Source organism: Pagrus pagrus, assembly GCF_965226575.1.
Source record: "Pagrus pagrus genome assembly, chromosome: 14".
NCBI lineage: Eukaryota > Metazoa > Chordata > Actinopteri > Spariformes > Sparidae > Pagrus > Pagrus pagrus.
This window is the reverse complement of record NC_140198.1, coordinates 4,890,162-4,909,936: the sequence shown is the minus strand read 5'-3', so window position 1 is coordinate 4,909,936 and position 19,775 is coordinate 4,890,162. Positions and strand designations below refer to the sequence as shown.

General features: G+C 43.2%; 1 protein-coding gene across 2 annotated transcripts in view; it reads left to right on the top strand.

Annotated features, from left to right (window-relative positions):
- Positions 1 to 19,775, top strand: part of jade2 (jade family PHD finger 2) — a 190,997-nt gene that overhangs the window by 7,398 nt on the left and 163,824 nt on the right. For both annotated transcript variants that reach the window (XM_084374194.1, XM_084374193.1), the window contains exon 2: positions 18,341 to 18,404. In XM_084374194.1, the coding sequence (XP_084230320.1) occupies positions 18,341 to 18,404 (64 nt within the window). The remainder of the gene's footprint in view (positions 1 to 18,340; positions 18,405 to 19,775) is intronic.

Below are 19,775 nucleotides of genomic sequence, written 5' to 3'. Positions count from 1 at the left end.
TTATCCCAGCGTTATTAGATCTTGGTACCAGCATGCTCATTGGTTCACTGACACTGATGAGATTTACTCCTTCGGTAATTTAAAAACTTGGTGCCGAATGACATTTTTTTGATATTGTACTTTTCGGCTTGCTGCCATGAAAATATCAAAGTTTGGTAACCAGCCTCTAAAAGTACCTGCAGGGATCAACTCAAACGAACAAGATGTTTCATTTGGAAATAATCTCTGACATCTTTCAGTTTCCCTTCAGGACCGAGCTAGGTTCTTAGCGTCATTAGCATTCCTCATTTAGGCTTAAACCACGCTACAGCTAGCAGGGAGAATTTAATCTTTGTTACTGTGTTATTTTACACTTCACTTAGTGTAGCTCTGGTCCCCCCTGAGAGTAATAGCACAAAACTAATTCACTTTATGGAGACAACAGTCGTCTCTGTTTGACATAAGGAACGAGCTTTTCTTCCATCCAGGGACTCCCCATGGAGCGTTCAGCGGGGTGGGGGGGGGATCACAGGAGAGAGGGCTGATGGGAATGGTGATGGTGATATCGGCATCAGAGAGTGACTCATGACTGCTCTTAAGTGGCTCTGAGCCTTCCAGTCAGTCAGGAGATGCTGGTGTGTATGTGTGCTATCGAGCGAGGTCGTGAGCACAACATTAGAGTTGCAGGCAGAGAAGATAAGCTCGGCTGTGCGCTGCGGTTTCAATCTGCGAGCTTCATCTGTGAGGTTTCTGCACCTCAAGTTAGGAAATAGTGTCCAGCGGCGATCAGCTTTTTCTCAAGATATTGAATTCTTGTTTGTAAAATAAGCTAAAATCAGGATGATTTTGTGCAAAGCAATGATTACCTACATTATTGATTCATCTGAAGATCAGTTTTTTGATTGATTGATTCATTGTTTCTCATTTAGGGTCTGAAATTAACACCCGGCTACATGAGAGCCACGGTAGCATATTTTTAAATTTTGTTTAAACATATGCTAACATGCTAACAATGAGAATGCTAGCATGCTGATGTTATCTAGGTATTATGCCTACCCTGTTCTCATTGTTGGTTGTTAGCATGCTAATATTTGCAAATTAGCCCTTACCACAAGGTACAGCTGAGGCTTATCATGTAGCAAGTACTGGGAAAGTTAACATTTTAAATCTGTTGATGGCACGAGATGAAAAGTCAGAGGATCACCAGCCATAGATCTGAGTCTGAGTCTGCCAGATAGTTGCTGAAATATATCAGTCGTGATCAATGCGGTTGATCGACAGACTGCCAGACTTGAGTTGCCGTCCAAAGAGCCAACCAGCCAAGGGCTAAACAGGGAAAAGCAGCAGCACGCAGCAATGACAGATCCCAGACACGATCAGTCAATCATCAAAATAGTTCACTTTTCATTTGCTGTCTATAAACTGAATAAACAAATTGAAGGCTTAACGTTGCACCACGGCTGAATCGATGTAAAAATACACCTCTGCGATCGTCACAAGCTGCAACAGAGAATAGTTTCCACTTGTCACTTTGCCGTATGAAGATGCCATAGATAACACCATGCTCGTCTGGATTATTAGCATTTTAGTGTCAGACAAATCGCTGATGGGAAATCATCTTGGCACACCGCAAGTGACACGTCTAAATAAGAGAACTGTATACAAAGCGTGTCCCCGAACAGCAGTGCTTCATCGAGACGACGCACCAAGAAAAACCTCTGAAAAATGACAGGATGAAGGATGGATTTCTGCTCATTTTGTCGAGCTGAAAGAAACGTGTGTGTCTGTGTGTGTGTAGCTTTCATGTCTGACTGTGTGAGTAGGTTGCAGTCTCTTCTTTTTTTTCCTGCACACCTGTTAGCATGGCCCTGATGAGGATGTTTGATGTGTGCGATGGGTGTCGAACGTGTTTTTTTTCCCCCTTTTCTTTTTTTTTTACAGTGTGCTCGTGTGTGCACGTCTGTGCTCGTGTGTGCACGTGCGTTTGATGTTGAGGTATACTCTGGATCCCCGACATCACACATTTATAGGCACACGCGAAATCCAAGACGCGCACACACCCTGACATTTTCTGTCTTTGAGCTCATTCATAACAGTTGCCCTATTTCCCCATCACTGCTCTCCCTCGCTCTCTCGTCTCTCTTCCTCCGTCGCTCTCTCGCTCTCTGTTCTCTTTCTTGCTGTTTTTTCTCACTCGTCTCTCAACCTGACTTTATAAATCTTTGTGAGTCTTTGTCTTTGGTGCTCTTTCTCTCTCTTTACCTGTCAAACTCTGTCGGTGTGAACCTCTCTCTCTTTTTTTGCTTTTTTTTTCATTGCCTACCTTTCTCTCTAGTGGCTCCCTCCAAAAATAGCTCTGCATATGTGTGTGTGTCTGTGTGTGTGCGTGTGTGTGTGTGTGTGGGAGATGGGTTGAGAAGGAGACTGAAGGAAAGAGAGTGAAAATAGACTTGGACGTGTGTGTGTGTGTGTGTGTTGCAGTCTTCCCTGCATGCCTTCTAGCTGTTGCTGTCTTGCTTGTGCACAGGCAAGAAGTGCTCAACACACACACAGAGACACACACAGACAGACACACACTCCTCTGTCCATCCTCTCTCAGCCTCGCCTGTTATTTATTCCCCATGAAGAAGAGGACATATTTAGTGTCAGGGAGATGAGAACAAGCAGGGAGGGAAAGAGGAGGGAAGGGTGACGGGTGAGTAAGGGAGTGAGGCGAAGGGTGATTGAGGGAGAGGTGCAGAGAAAATGATGGACGGGTGACTGGAGGATGTAGAGAGTGACACAGTGCAAGAGTTTTTGTCACATTAATATCAACAGAGTGTGAAGAAACAACAGTGCTGATGAAAGTTAGCATGCTAACCAGCTAGCCCCAGCCTGCCCTGTCTCCTAATACCACGTTGTACCTCAGGAGGCGACACTCTGACATCCCCCGCAAACACAATCAACTCACAAAATGTCAAGAAAGGAAATATTTTCACACCTGTTTGTCTTACTTTCACACGCCATCTGTTCACGTTCCAGACGAGCTCAGTTGCCTCGTTGACTCGTCTTAAACGCACTTCATCCAAACTTTAAATTAACCCCAAAGTGAACTCACCAGAACAGTCTCGGTCACCTGCGGTTTGGTTCGAAGTAAATCTCAATTCAATGAGTACGATATGAAGATATTCCAGCTCTGCACGCCGTTTTCACACGCTGCTGCTGCCTGACTGTGTCTCGTTCCTCTGCCGCCTCGTGTCTCTCCTGTTCCCCGCCTTATCCTTTTGAGTCACAGCTCGGGTCAGAGCCGCTGTGAGTCACCTCCGTACTGTACCCACGTGTTCAGACTGGCATCTGTTTGGCTCAGAGGCTGTGGTCAGTCCCAGCCTGTTGCCCGATGCCTACCTCATCGTCCGAGGTTGAGGTGCAGGCGAACTCCTGTCGGCTAATAGTGCCACTAAATCTCAACGGCTAACTTAGCTACCAGCTAACGGCAGCTTGTCAAAGGTAGAAGCAGTAATGAATGACACCTTTGCAGATATTGTGATGGAAAGAGATGATAAGGGAGGCAGTGGGAGGTTGAAGGTGATGGGAAAAGAGCAAGACAGAAAGAGGAAGAAGAGAAGAAAGTGCTGAAGGGCGAGCAGCTCTGCATATCCTGGTTCGGTTGTTGCCAAAAGCTTTTAAGACCTTTTATTTTTTGTGGCTTTTTGTTCCCCAGGCAGGCTGATTTTACTCTGTCCAATCAACACACACACACACACACAGACTCACAACAGGATCATAGTAGAAGAACGAGACACACACTGGTACACAAATGAATGCACACCGACACACACACACACACGGATGCAGCGCTGCCTCTGAGAGATGCCTTGTTATGAAGCAATTTATATGCAAGGATTCTTTATCAAACTGACTGACCTCTGGCTCCTCAAGGAGCTCCGAGCAACGGCCAGTTGTGTGTGTCCGTATGTTAGTGTGCCTGTGTGTGTGTGTGTGTGTGTGTGTGTGTGTGTGTGTGTGTGCTGCTTGGCTTCACTTCCACACATTGTTGTTGTTGATGCTTTTGTCAGTTAAGTGTGTCTTTAGTGTGCGAGCACGGCGCAGCTTCATCATCAGCGCCGTTGATTTCCATTTTAAACGCTTGTTGTGGTTTTGTCATTAAAAACAAATATGTTATCTCCGTGTGTGTGTGTGTGTGTGTGTGTGTGTGTGTGTGTGTGTGTGTGTGTCCAGATGTTCAAGCATTCACTTAATGTCCTGACAGCCAGACTGCTTACTCATCTCAAGAGAGTACTCTACTGTGTGTGTGTGTGTGTGTGTGTGTGTGTGTGTGTGTGTGTTTTGCCCGCTAGGCCCTCTGCAGCTACAGTCTCTTAATAATAGATCACCATCATGGCAACTGTTGTAGTGTGCTGCTGACCTTAAGTGCTGCAAAGTGCTGAAAAAAGACACCGAGCCACATCGCAGTTTTCTGCTGAGGTAACTGCACAGTCATCTGCACGGGGCTGACTGTGGCGGAGGAGAGACGGACAGACAGACAGACAGACAGAGAGACAGACAGACAGACAGAGAGACAGACAGCCGAGCAGAGGGGTGACATACTTGCAGACAGACAAACAGATGGCAGGCAAATGGGTAGATGGGCAGGAAGGCAAAGAGTCAAGCAGTCAGACAGACAGAAAGACAGATGGCAAGCTTACAGGCAGACAGACGGACGGACAGAATGACAAATGGGACGCAGCCAGTCGGACGGATTTGGAAGCTTTTTGGAGACGGACGGGGGAGACGGGACAAAGTGTCCAGCAAAATTGTCTTTCACATTCAGAATAAAAACAGTTTGTTAAACCGGAGGATCTTTTTGTTATGTGTGGACGAACGTCTGTTTCATCACACGCGAGCGCTAATCGAGAGAAACAGGCACGGGTCTAATCTGCCGCTTAAAACCACCAGCTGATTAATAGATTAGTTAATCAGCAGGCAATTAGTTGCTAACAATTTTGATAATAGGTGAAGTGGTTTATAAAAGCTAAATGTCCAAACATTTGCTGGTTCTATAATATGAGCATGTGCCGGCTGCTTTTTATACTTTATGGTTTTTGGACTGTCAGACATTTTAAAGATCAGACGATGAATAGGTGGGCTGGAAAAGATAATGAAGAAAGTAATCAACAAGAAAAAAATCATTGTTTCTTGCAGCCTCTTGTTATCTGGTCGGGCTTTACTGGGAAGCATCGTCTTATCATTAGTGACTTTCTCATCAGCAGCATCAGGGTTTGTTTGGCGTAACTAACAATGGACGTGACAAAATGAACAGAAAACCTACACAGTCCACACAAAAGATACGATCTGACTGTAGTGTAATAGTTTTGAACACATCTACTCGCCATACGTCGACCGCATGCTGCTGTCAAGATGTTTGAAAATCAAACAACGCTCCTCGCGACACCTTCGTTTGCATTTTCATCTGCGGGGACATCTGCTCGCTTGGGGATGACACTGATGAGGTTTCGGTGGCTGCGCTAATAAAGTTCAAGTGATAAACCCTTTCTCATTTCTGTTTGTATCAACTTCCTCATCTACATGTTTTTAAAATCGAATTGTTCAAAATTGGTGTGAAACTTGCAGCTTCCAGGCTCTGAAACTTTTCTACACGTCCACACCGTCTCAGTGGTTAAGTGTGTGACGTCTGTGCTCGAGTACAATGGGTGGAAGTGAAGGGAAACACCTTGACTGAAAAGGTCACCGGTCCATCACACCATTAGAGAAACTTCAGTCATGTCAAGGAAATGAACCCTGGCCTTTCTTTTTAGATCTTAGATTTTAAGTAGCTCAAATGACGGGATTGTTTTTACTCTTTTGTCCTCTTGGTTTATTCAGATTCTCAGTGGCTAGTTATGTGCAGTGCGAGGCAACACGAGTCTTTTTCAAGCTTTTTTTTGTGAGATTAGAGGTTTTATCAGATGACTGGAGGAGCTCTGAAGGAGAAAGAAAGGGTGCAGAGCCAGAACTTCTGGAGGAATAAACACCCGGCTCTAATCTGTCGCTTTTAGATGGAGAAGAGCTCGGAGATACTTTTAAACTTTTGGGATTTCTCTCCACTCCTGTCCATCAACCCGACTGCAGCAGTGATTGGTGGAGGTGACCTCTCAGGTGTTTATGTTCTGTAATGTTGACTGTCAACTTCATGCATGTTGCAAAGAGGAGAGGCGAAGCAGAAGAGAGAGGACCTCAGTCTCTAGTGAGTGCTGAGCTGAGTCAGAGTTTGACTTGAATTCAAACACGCGTGGCTTATTGGCTTATGGCTGATGTACAATACAAGTAATCCGACTGTTTGGGGTGAATAAACACTCGAGAGTAATGTGGCCTAACTTGCTCGGCTGGTAGAGAACACCATTTATAACAACCACCATTACTGATGAAAATCTTCCTCATCCTCTCGAGTCTTTCAAGGAAGTAAGCAACCAGAAACCAAGTAAAACACACTGTGATCTTGACTGTTATCTAATGCAGAGTTCTTGCATATTGTATCTTTAGTCACAGTTGACCGAGGGGAGATTTTCAGGTGCAGATACCCTCAGCTTGACTAACATTATTCTCACCTGTTCAAATGAGCTAAGCTAAAAGGAGGAAATGCTCCAGAGTGTGAATAAGCTGCTATAAACGTGCTGGGAGTGTGAGCACACCCTCAAACAGCCATGTATCACGTATACACTATTAGTCTTTGAGCAGTAACAGCTGTTCTCACCCCACTTTTTTTCCTCCCAACATTCAAACTGGGTTTCTGTGCTGAAGCGTACCCTACTTCAACAGCACAGGTTGTGTTACAGATCTCGTGTGCTGCTAAAATAGCTGACACGTTATTTTCTTTTCCCCACCTGCAGTTGCGTGTCCAGATACTGGACCGTTTTTTCTCCCTGGGCCTGATCTGTTGCACGGTCTCCTTTAAATGCTCAGTCAGACGCTGTGCTCTCGGCAGTGTCATAGTCAGCCAATTAATTAGCTCCCCAGGCGACTTGGCCTTCCCAGCATGCATTAGTCAACCTTCTCGCTGTTTGTCTTATTGTAAATGTTTCGGGCTGACACTAAACTATGCACACAGAAAATGTGGCTTACAGCAGCTGATAGCAGGAGAAACGAGAGCTGGAGGCGGCTGTCTAAGCCTAATGAAACATTCTGGGCCACGTTTGAGTTTCACTTTTAGATATTTATGTTTTTATCTTTTATTGTGTTAAGTTTAATGTTGTGCATTTGCATTGATGGATGAAGCAGAAATTAAGATGTTCTTTTGCTTGATGTGTTCGGAAATTTGGGACGGGTGTCCACTGTGGGTCCAAAATTTTGACACTGGTGATGTTTTTTTGTTTAGCTCTGTTTCAACTATCTGATGCCACATCTTTCTCTTGCGTCGGGCTCATTGACGGCTGTTTCCACCAACTGGAGAAACATCCAACCAGTCAGATTTCAGTAATGTGGATTAAGAATGGTGACGTCATCCTTTTACATAGCCATCTTGTATAATCATTGAATACTTCCTGCTGACTATTACATAGCAGTTTTTGCTTGAAATGCCCAACCCTAAAGTGTAGATGAGGCTGACGTACTGTAGCTTGTAGAAACTCTTCTTTAATAGTTGTCAAAACTCTCTCTCAGCATCCATTACTGCAGTTTCTGTGCAGACGTGCCGCTCACCACTGATTGGTTATCGTGATTGGCTACCACAAAGTAAAATGAAATCTCAATTCGGTGTGATTGTCAGGCTAGTCTCTGTGTTTCAACACGACACGGCCAGAAATATCAGTCCTGACTGACGCTGTTGCTATCTCGGTGATGTGTTTGTTGCCTGATTATGCCTCGCCTTTGGACTTTGTTGGTGTGTATGGATTACTCTTGATTGACATCACTCTCACCGTCTTGTTGTTGTTTGTTCATTTGTCCTCATTAGGGCAGGACAGTTAACCCCATTATTATTCTTATTGCCACACAAAGTTTTGTGATGTGTCGTTCTCAGCGCAGCTTTGTAAGACCACTGGAAGTGTAATCAGCCAGAGTAATTGGAAACACCTGTGTAAGCATGTGAACCTTTTAAAAGTAGACACTAATGAACTCTAGACTAGAGTAGGTTACATTTAACTAAGTAACCTTGATTAATCTGGACTAAATTAGGCCAGGCTGCTCTTTGAACACTGAGAGCTGAAGTGTTCTTGGCTGATTTTTTTTAGTATTTAACCTTCAGCAGAAGTAATAATTACTTTTGGACCAATCACACCAAATCCTGCTGATTCGGTTATTAGCCGTGCTGTTGGCCATTTCCTCTTGTTTTGTTTGTACATGTGTGGTTGTGTGTGTGTGTGTGTGTGTGTGTGTGTGTGTGTGTGTGTGTGCAGTGCATTGTCTGGCTGCCATTCATTTCCCCTTGGCTAATGTGAGCTATGCTCTGAAAAGGAGGCCACAGTCCAGTCACATAGCTCTTTAATGTATCGCCGCTTGGCCACAGGGCAGCGGGGAAGCATGCCAACTGTCACAGTGTGAATGTGTGTGTGTGTGTTTGTATGTGCTTTAATGTATGCAGATGTTAGTAGTATATACAACTTGTGTACGTCTGAATGCTTTCGTAGACTGTGTGTTTAAACAATACTGACTGCAGGTTCCTCTATACTATTAAATGTGCTTATTAAGATTTTGTGAAAGCTGTTTCTCCTGGTTGCTTTAAGACACGGAGTTCATATTCACACCATTAGCTTATAATTTAAATGAATGTGTTAATTAGCAAGGCTAATTTTGTTTAATATAGCGTGGTGATTAGAGCAGGATGTAGGGAGCTTAACGCTTAAGGTGGTTCATATTCATAGTGTTTTTGTGCATATGTCTGCTTGTGGTTTGTGTTTTCTTTTATGTAATTTAGTTTATGTGGAACGTTTCTGTTTGCCTCTTTAACTCTGTGTTTGCTCCCTGCCGTCTTTCTCTCACTTGTTTGTCTGTCTTGGCGTTATATAGTCGAACTGTCTGGATTTTTTTTTCCCAGTCCACCTCTCATCTTTTTCTGTCCTCCTCCATCATTTCGGATATCACTCATTTTTCCTTTCCCTTTTTATTTTCTCTTCTCACTCCCATATTGATCTCTGAATCTCTTCCTGGTCTCTGCTCCTTTTTTCCAAACTTGATTTCTCCTCTCTTCTTTTAGCCAGGGGGTCCTATTTTTTTCATTTGTCAGAAATGCTCAGCGAAACCAGAACCATATTATTTCACAATATGGTTGTATTTTTTTTCCTTCTGTTTGATAGTGTTCTCTCCCTCGTACAACATGGTTTCATTCACTCTGACAGCTGGTTGCCTCCAGCTATTGTCGTGTTTCTACTCTGACAGAGAGCAGGTTTAGACACTGCTGGTACAGTATGAGATCAGATGCAACAAAAACCAATAGTATGATAAGGCAGTGTAATACATACACACACTATACTGCACTGTTATACAGGGAAACATTGCAAGATATACGGTGTGATGCAAATAACGATTGACTAAGTCACAATTTCTCAATTCTGGCAGAAACAGCAAAACTCACACTGAAGAAGCTGGAAATAAAATGAATCATTGATTGTGACTGTAGGGAGCTGTGTACGAGATTCTCACAGTATGATAACATGTCAAAACATATCAGTTTCATGAGCACTGTGTACGTTATAACACAATTACTGTTGTTATCAGTTACGATGACCCTTAAAGGCGAATGTACACATGGTAATTATCAATTTTCATACCAGGGTATACCTTTAAAGAGGTATACCGATGTTACCCTAATTGATCATCAAACATTTTGATGAATGATCTTCTGTTGACACATTTTCAGTTCAGTCTGGTTGAATCTTTTTATCTACAAGTTAAATACACTGTATTAAAATGACAGAACAACACAGTATGATTCAATAAGATCCCATTCAGTCATACCTTAAGTTACATTAGCTTACCACAGGGAATTTGGGGGTTTTCCTGTTTGTTCCTTATGTGTTTTGTCTGTTCCCATTGGCCGGGTGGAACAAGGTTGACTTACCTGTGGATGCAGGACTGTAGAGCCCGACCGATGAATCAGTTGGCCGATATTATTGGCCGATATTGGACTATGACAGATATAATGTTATCGGCGTATATGTTGTCCGATATGCAGAGGCTGGAGTTTTGGAATAATTGATAATGACTCAGTTCCCAGTAAGTTTACTGTCTCAGTGCAATGATCATTGCAAAAATAACAATGTATATCAGCTAATATTGGCATTGGCCCCCAAAATGGAGCATCGGTTGGGCTCTACAGGACTGCACTCTGAATCATTCACATGACGGTTAAAAGCGGATCACAAAGTCCCAAACTGTCGTGCAACAAATCAGTTCACTCTCGCGGACTGATGTAGGAATGACACATCTCAACATCTTCACAATCCTGGCTTTCATGATTTGTTGCATGAGCGGCTAATAACAAGTCAAACCCGTCCAATTATGTTTGACGTCAGTGCTGTGCCTCCAGTCTCTTCCAACGCGCTCCTGAATGTACCAAACAGAAAAAAAACACATTACTGGTTAATGATGGAATAACATTTTTGTTTGCTACATTCACGGTTATATAACCAGACGTTTGTGATAACATAACCCACCTTTTCCGAGTCCGTTTTACCCGCAAAGAGAGTTTTGGAAGTTGATACTAATGGTTACAGGTGGGCTTTGTTAGAGGAGATCAACTACAAAAACAATATTTCATTTTGGATCTTCTGTTGAATGCAATTAACATCTTGCTGTTTGTTGCACTGATTACAATGGTGCGATTGAAACCTATTTCTGTAGTAGTTGTTGTTCTTTTGAATTAAGGTAGCTGCTGCTGGGAATGTAAGAGATACTTAACACCTGAGTGTTTTGAATACCAAATGTAAAAGATTTGGTGAAGTCTTTTTGAGTAGAGTTGCTCTTTCAGTCAGCAACAAAATCAAAGTCAGAAGTCAAAGTAAAAATGGATACCGCTTTAAAAAAACTCAAAGTATTTGAATTCTGGCTCTGGAGATAAAAGCACTCATTTCTTGTACCATCTGTTATAGCTGTTTGGCGAGACAGCAGGCTGACTGTTGCAGACTGTTTCTCTCTCTTTCGCCGTCTCTTCTTCTGTTTTTGTGTTCAGGAAGTAACCCAGTGCAGACCCAGAGTCTGGTTCACTGGACTGATTAAGATGAAGTCGTACATTGGAGAGTCTATCCCGTCTCCCTCTTTCTCCTTCACCCACTCCATCCCTCCAGAGAACAAGTAATATCTCAATCTACTGTCTGGGCTCTGGTTCACTGGACTGATTGAGACAGGATTGTGTGTACTGCGTGAGAGAAAGGGAGACGGAGAGACATGCAGTAGACATGGAAACTAAAGATGAAAGAGTGGAGGGAAAAAGAGGGATATCAGGTGGAGACGGAGTAAGTGATGGAGAGGCGGAGAAAATGGACTTGGAGTCTGTTCTTGGCAGTTGCAGAGCTGTTAGGCTGCCTCGTGCTTCGGGTGATCCAGCTCCAAAAGTTGAAGGGAGAGGAATTTTAAGAAGATACAGTGACATTTCCAATTACCGCCAGTTCTTTCACTTTAACGGGTCAGTGGTTCCCTCCTCGCATATGCATTCATAAATGCTGGGCTGCCACCAGAACAAGAGGTTAAAGAGACTGTCCTGTCAGCTTACAATCACAGGTTCAGCCCCCCATGACAGCTACATGTGAACCCTTGATCCGATCATTAAAAATACTAGCAGGCCTGAAATGCTACATAAAAAAGTTAGCATAAGTCAAGTAAGAGTTTTTGCATTCTGTAGCCCTTCCAGTGGACAAAATATGATAAAGTGCCATCTAGGATGCCCCTATGGTAAATAAAACACGATAAAGTGCCATCTAGGATGCCCCTATGGTAAATAAAACACGATAAAGTGCCATCTAGGATACCCCTATGGTAAATAAAACACGATGCTATCTAGGGTGTGCTTCCAGTGGACAAAACGTTATTAGGTGCCATCTAGGACGCCCCTATGGCAAATAAAACATGATAAAGTGCCATCTAGGACGCCCCTATGGTAAATAAAACACGATAAAGTGCCATCTAGGATACCCCTATGGTAAATAAAACACGATGCTATCTAGGGTGTGCTTCCAGTGTACAAAATGTTATAAAATGCCATCTAGGGTGCCACTATAGACAATAAAACATGATAGAGTGCCATCTAGGGTGCGCTTCCACGGACAAAACATGGTGAAGTGTGCTCTTGGTTGCCCTTCCAGTTCCCTTTCTATGTGCTGGTGCCCAACCGCATACAGCTGGTACCCTCTTCATTTTTTTTCCGCCCCTGCCCCTCTAACATCCTGAGTCCACCACTGGTTGGTAGACTAAACAACATTCAGACGAAATTCGTCAGGGTGGCTGATGATGGTTTCCCTCTCTGGTCAATACAGTGAGGAAAGTGGCTGCCCAATTTTCCCTTCAGAGTAGGCATAAAATCAGGTTTGGCTACTTCTTGAAAGTAGTGTTTTTATCATAACATCCGTACCAAAAACCCAGTTTTCCAACTCAAACACTGCAAGTGGAACCAAAGTCAAAATTATTCTCCAACTGCTGCTGTAAGAAAAACACCAAATTATAGGGAGAATCACTGAAGGCTGTCCTCACACAACAGGGAATAAGATTCTGGATGTTCGCACTTAGCCAAGCAACGGCTGGTTAGCATTGTCAGCAAACCAAATGAAAACCAAATGTCAGCAGCTAGCCACAAGCTCACTGATATGTCAGTGTGAAAACTTTTCCCCTCTCTTGTGAAGAGTCTGGTTGACTGACTCTTAACTTTTTTTGTTCCAAGCTGAAGTGTCAACCATCTGTTAGATGCAAAACCCGTTGTGAAAGATTTTCAAGTGGCAGCAGCTAACTCGAGGCATTGCTGAGCAGAGAAAGGAGATGGTGAATGACGCACTTAAGGTAATTGTTTTTGCCAAACGTGGTGAAAATAAACACTCGGAGTGCAAAAACCAAAAGGATTCATCTTTTCATACTGTTCCAAAGCACTTGCACATCAGTTGTTGAGATTTTTAAACCAAAAGATATTAGTCACTGATGGTCAGATCAGCCAATTTCCAAGTCCTGAGATTTTTAAAAACCCTGTTTGTGTGTCTTTGCTTGCCAAATGTGCGTACACGATACGTTTGTGTGGAGGTTTAAAGGGATAATTCAGGGACAAAGACGTCCATGAGTAGATTGGCAGTGTTAGCAGGTGTAGTTCAGCAGAAATAAAATAGTTCCTGCATGAAACTGCTCACAACAAGGTCCGTGGGTTATCTCGAGTAACTTGGCGATGGTTTCTGGAAAGAGACGTTGCTGTTGAGTTTTCTAAATGTAATTTTTTTGGCACTTTGAGCACCACAAACTGACTGACTGGCATCTAGTGCCACTATACTCGAGAGAGAGAGAGAGATGGCAGAAAAATCCTGCTGGCTGATATCCCCAAAAATTCAACAACTCACTACTGATGACAGATGACAGGAACAATATGTATTTTTGATTTTGTGGTTAACTCTACCTTTAAGGGGATTCAGCTAACCTTTTTCCACCAAAACACAGTGTGCTTTTCTTTTGTCTCTTGCCTTCGGTTTGTGTTTTTGATCCGCCACCTGTTAAATGTTTAGTCTACACTCTGTTTTGCTCCCATTTTTTTCCATGTAATTTGGGATTGCCACTTATTTTTGGTAACTGCCTGTTGAGTATGATGTCATTTTAGCTGTTTGTTATTAGCCAGGTGGGAGTAAGCAGCTTTACCTGGAATGATTTGGTGCTTTCTTGGAATACATTATGCTGTTAAATCTGTAGTAAGGACAGATGTGTGTTTACCCCAATACACATGGAGACAACAGCTGCCTCTCCAACTGTCGGCAAAGCAGTGCTAATAAGAAACGAGTAATCGGTTTGTAGTTCACGCTGTTCTTCTTCAGATCCCACAACTTTAACACGACCAACCACTCGACCAGCCAGTAACTGTGTACCACCCTCGAGCTCTGAGAGATGATTGATGGCGTTTCTTAGCCAAGATGGAAGCGCTGCAGCTGGGAATTTAACTACGGCCTCAACTAATGATTGTTTTCATTGACCATTAATCTGTCAGTTATTTTTGTGATTCATTGACTAGTTAGCCGGACATGCTCATCCTCAGAAATGTAATTGCACGTTGCAGTGTTGGAAACCACAAGGACTGTGGTTGGTCCACTTGGTGGCGTCGTATTTCTATCGTCTCCGCCAGTGCTTTGCAGCGGTGCTAATGCGGGACCGTGACCTGTAGTTTCCCCAGTAAACACACCGCTGCTCTTCTTGAGTTATACTCATTATCATAGCCGCTCTTTGCTGTACCTCAACCAGCCTGTCCGCTCGCTTTAGCCCAGAGACACTTTGGCAGCAAAGAGCGTCTACGACAAGGAGTATAACTCAAGAAGAGCAGCGGTGGTGTGTTTACTGAGGAAACTACAGGTCATGGAAAAATGCTGCTGTGCCGTAACCAAGTCCTGTGTATAAGCTCCACTTGGTCTGTCAACTCTTCCTAGCCCAGAGACACAGCTGTGTGCCGCATGGGTTGGTGTGTTTACCGGGAAAAGTCCAACTGCCAGCTATGCAGACACTACAGCGCAAACGTATAAATGCTCACATCGGCGTAGGTTGTCTCTAAATGATCAGTGTTTATAGTCTTTTTTGACACGTCATGATAAATGCTTTTTAATAAATGCTTTTTTTTATATATCTAAGGTAACAAATCAAAGCCTTATGAGACACCTGAGTAAATATTTTAAGTTGACCAGTTGGTTAAAAGTCCACATGTATTTTTCCTTCGTGTTTGGTTAAGCCCGTGCCACTTCTGCCGCAAAATGCCCTGTCCTTGTAAATGCTTCAGAAAACTTGTAAAAGCGACTCATTTACAAGACTAGTGTAATACATACATCCTTAAAAATATTCTATGAAATGAGTGTTCACATTTTCCTCTGGGTGGTCAGAAAAAAAAATAATTAGCTGGCCGCTTTAAAAAAAAAAAAAGCTAGTACCCCGAGTGTGGTTTAAGTGGGTCGCCTGACAGTTTAATAGGCGAGAGGGGGGAAACCCTGAGATGGATCCAAGCGTGCAGACTTGAAGTCAGACAGACGTAGCTGGAGGAAGTCAATGATGTACTTAACCACTCTCCTCAAAAGGCAGGAAGACTAGCTTGTGCTAGACAGATGGGAAGAGGTGGAAAGATGGAGGGAGAGAGAGGGAAGCGTGAGAGGCAGTGGAAGTCAATAATGTACTTAACCTTACTCCGCAGACTCCCTGTGTCCCTGCTGTTGTAAGGCAGGGGGTGATGGGGGGAGGATAAAGAGTAAGATGGCAGGACTTGGAATGGAAATAGAGGCGAAGACGAAGAAGAAGACGAAGAAGCAGCGCTGTGTTTTTGTGTCAGCATAAATGTCAGAGTAGTTAAGTGTGTGCAGGGCAGGCGGGGAGGCTGGGGTACAGGAAGAGCCCCATATAAGAGGGAATAGCCCAGTTTTACGGCCACATAAATCTCCGTTCCCCACACAGAAGATTGTAACCCACCTCCTCCTCCTCTTTTGGCTTTCCTGCCTCGGTCTAGCAGTACGCTAAAGCCTCCCTTTTGACTTCTTGACTCTATCCGCCACCGTCTTTAGCTTCATTTCTCTTCCTTTGAGACTCTCTTGACCCATGCCCTCCTTTTTTTCTCCCTCTTAGGGGCACTCTTTATTTTCTCACTTTTACCCTCAAGCGACAAGAGCAAGAGATAAAACATTTCTTCGGGCTGCCTCCATGATCTGCTTTTTTTTGCTCCTTTATCTTTTCGCTTTAATCCTCGGCAGGGAGATTTCTTATAATAAATCCCAGACTTTGTTATAATAAGTTTGTTTAACCTTGAATCATAATGTAGCATCATATTAAGAAGGTGACCATCAGATATTGTTTTCTTACCTGGGCGATGTAGCTGAAGTATCTCCATAAAGTGTTTACTTTCAGTTGATATCGATGATTGTTGATCATTTTTAATGGCCTGTGTTTTGAAAGAAGGACCAGGAGAAAGTTGTGGTAGTTATCTTAAGTTTAGGTTGCTTCGTTCCCCTCCGTTGTGGACTTCCTCAGGCATTGTGTCTTGCTGCAGATGTAGATGTTGGGATTGGTTTCCTACTGATATCAGACCTTCATAAAAAGAAAAACTGCCACACTGGCAGCTGACCTCTTCTCTTTTATTAATAACGTCCTCACAGTCTGGCGTCTGCACTCATTTTCTCACTCCATGCTGTCTCTATTGTCGTGTTACATGTCGACGGTGCAACTGATCAACACACCTGTTAGATGATTGGCTCGTAGCACTGAGAGATGTAATATGCTATTTACGAGGCCGGGGTGTATTCAGTATGGTGGGTTAGGTTTCAGAGCAGATTAAAGATTTAATACATCTCAGTGATTCTATCAAACAGTTTTCTTCCTGCTATCGTTGAAGCGTCTCACCGGTCGTTATCGTTTGATCGCCCATGTCGAGAGCCTCTCCTACTCTCTCTGAATTAGCTTCTAACATTTCAATTATGGATAAGAGTTTTTTAAGAACACCTTGTCCAAACTTCTGCTGGATAGTCAGATATTCATTTCTTTACTGACAGTTATCAGCGTTTCCCACAGCGTCAGACTTTATTTGCGGCGGTAGCTGTCCAGCTGGGGTGCCGTAGGGCGTGAGCAGGCTAACTTCCGCCTTAGCGCCAAGCTAACTTGAATGGGGGATAAAAATGAGGGGATGAGGCCTTTGCAGAGGAAGTTACGGTCGAGCCAACTGCGTTAGATAGTCCTCCTCCTCTTCTTCGTTGGTTTTACCAGCGGATTAAAAACCACACCACCATCCACTGTATCGGAGTATATAACACTGGTTATAGTTTGATTTATTTTTGACTCTATTTCCCTCTCTGATGCTCCTGCTTTGCCTTTTCTTTCTCTTTCTCTGACAGTTTTTCGTCTGTAACATCTGCTTTATGTCCTCTGAACATCTCTTCCTGAGCAGGAACATTGAGTTAGACCTCCAGCGTCTCTCTGTTAAATACAGTGAATGTCCTCGTTGAGATCTCCGCTCTTCTCTGCTTATATATCTTCCTCCGTCCTCTCCAGATCTGAAGTGAGACTTATACTCTAAAGTAGTGCAGTTAAGAGGGTTTTGTGGCTTGTTGAGAATTGAAGTGAAATATACAACACTTGTGGATTGAAAAACAATACACTTGTTGATCCTTGTGGAAAAATTGTGTAATTGTGGCTTCATCTAAGTGTGTAGACTCAGCGGCGAGAGTCGTCTTACCACAGAAACACATATATCACTCGGGATGGAGGCTCATTCATTCCAGATGAGAGGAAAGAAATACGGTATAATGTTGTTGTTGCAGTTGTGTTACATTTTATGTTTAATTGTTGATTTTCATGTTTTTACTTGCAAACTTACAAAGTTCAACAGGGTGACTTTTTAAAGCTTCAGTTCAATTCAATTCAAAAAATGTTATTTGTCCCTGGGGGGCGATTAAAGGCACGTGGAGTAATTGTACACAGACACAAACAAGTACGTTAAGTACACAAGTCAGCACGTTAGTTACACAGAAACAAAACAATTCGGATAGAATAAAACAGACTAAATAAACTTAAAAAAGATATTTGTATGGGCTCTATCATGATATCTAATTCTGATAATGCTTCACTTCATTTTAAAACCATTCAGATCAAATTAAAGGGAATAAAAACGACTGTTTGTTGCAGAAAAGTACATATTAGGTCACTGCAGCCTGTGCATGAAACTTCTCTGATAGCTTCTGGTAAAATGTATCGCTTTATGAAACTTAATTTGTAGTTTTCACAGTGATCAACTCGACAAATAAACAAAATATAGACAGCCTGGTTAAATAAGTTGTTTTTCAATGTGCCTTTTTACCAAGAAACACATAAAAAAAAGCTCTTGTCTGCTGCTTGTAGCTTCAAAAAGCGTCCTCGCTTGCAGATGCATAAAAGGGGGACTTCCACAATAACTCTCAGTAATGCAGGATGAATTTACAGTCCACACATACAAGGACTCCCACTGTACGCGAAAGAAAAACCGAACAACTGTATCATTGTGAAGTTCCCAGCTAGTCCGCGGCGCTAATGTGTAACGGTGATCCAGTCGGTTTATTCTGGCAGGCTGCCTGCTGCAGGCTCTGACAGATTGGTGCCATCGGCGCATTATTTCATTAACACTTGTGTTTTCATGGTGAACATCTTCTCACTCGTCATTTTTCTCTCTCCCCCCCCTTTCCTCCCCCCCTCCCTCCCTCCCCGCCTCCCCCCCTGACAGATGGAGAGCGAAAAGAAGAGGAGAAAATACTCCACGAGCAGCAACGACTCAGACACCACCGACAGTAAGTTGAAGGAGGGGGGAGTGTGTACATGTGAGGGTGTCAGGAAAGTGAGTTCCTGTGCTGCTGCTGCACAGTGCAGCTAGCTGAGCTGCCTGGTCGTAGTCAGCTCTCACTGGGTCTTTCTCATATTCACTCCCCATATAGACCATGTTCCTGTCTCACTGTCGTCCCTCCTCTACTCGTTAAGACTCCCTCCTTTTTTTAAACCACAGCCACAATATCTCACAGATAGGAACAGGTAGCACAAGAAGACAGTGAGCATGATGGAGTATGAGAGTATTGAAAGACTGTGCAGATGAGATTCACACTGCAATAAACCACGTTGTGGTGGGAAAAAGTCTAGAGTATTTGGTATTTAAAGAAATATGCGCCGTAATTGCATTTGGCAGAAAGTCCCCGTCTTATTTTAGGAAGAGAATTTGGCTTTTGCAGAAATGTCCTGACTAAAGAGTTTCCTGAAATAACTAACTTAAATGGCAGCACCACAGCTGTTCGGTCTCCATGGCAATGTAATCAAGTTGGGGAACAACACTAACACTGAAATATTATGACTGAAAGGCTACTTAAATGGTTACTGATGGATAAACTAACACTGTTGTTAGCCTGTTGGAGAAGCTAATACTGTTGTTAGCCTGTTGGAGAAGCTAATACTCAGATGGAGGATAAAACGAATGTTTTGAAAGATCACACTATGTCAAATTGTTTTCAGAGCTCTTGATCTCAGACAAATCCCGCAGCTAACCTGCACCTAGCTGAGCTCTTCATGCAGCCGACTGCGTCATGGCCTGCTGCCTCAGTAAATCAGGAAGCTAATACAAACAGATGATGGCTCCATATCTGGCCTGATGTGCTTTGGACGTAATGCTAAGCACATGTAACATGTAGTTAATAGGCTGACTGATAAGTGGACCACTTAGACTATAGACTGGATATAACCTCACACTGTCTCATGGGCTGTATATATCTTTATATACAGTCTATGAGGCAGACGTCCACGACGAGACGCGCTGTATGACGAGGGGAACATCTGGCCGCTCTAACACATTACCTGCGCTGGCAGCTGCTGCTGGAAAAATCATTTCATAATAAACAGTCTTTGGACGGCAACGCTTGGCTCTCACAGCTGATTACTGACTACAGAATACACAGATGTAGTCACCGCTAGCGATTTTTTAATTTAATTTTAAATGTCATTCTTCACGGCTTTTGGCAGGTCGGCATGACTACTTTTTGGCATTTAAGCAGCAATAAACAAAATACATTTGTTTGGCTTTTCCTCCTCCGACAATGTGAGACAGAAGATTAGATAAACAAACTGTTGAGAACAAGAGAGGACTTAACTTTTGGTTTTGAGTCAGTTAATCTCTCTTG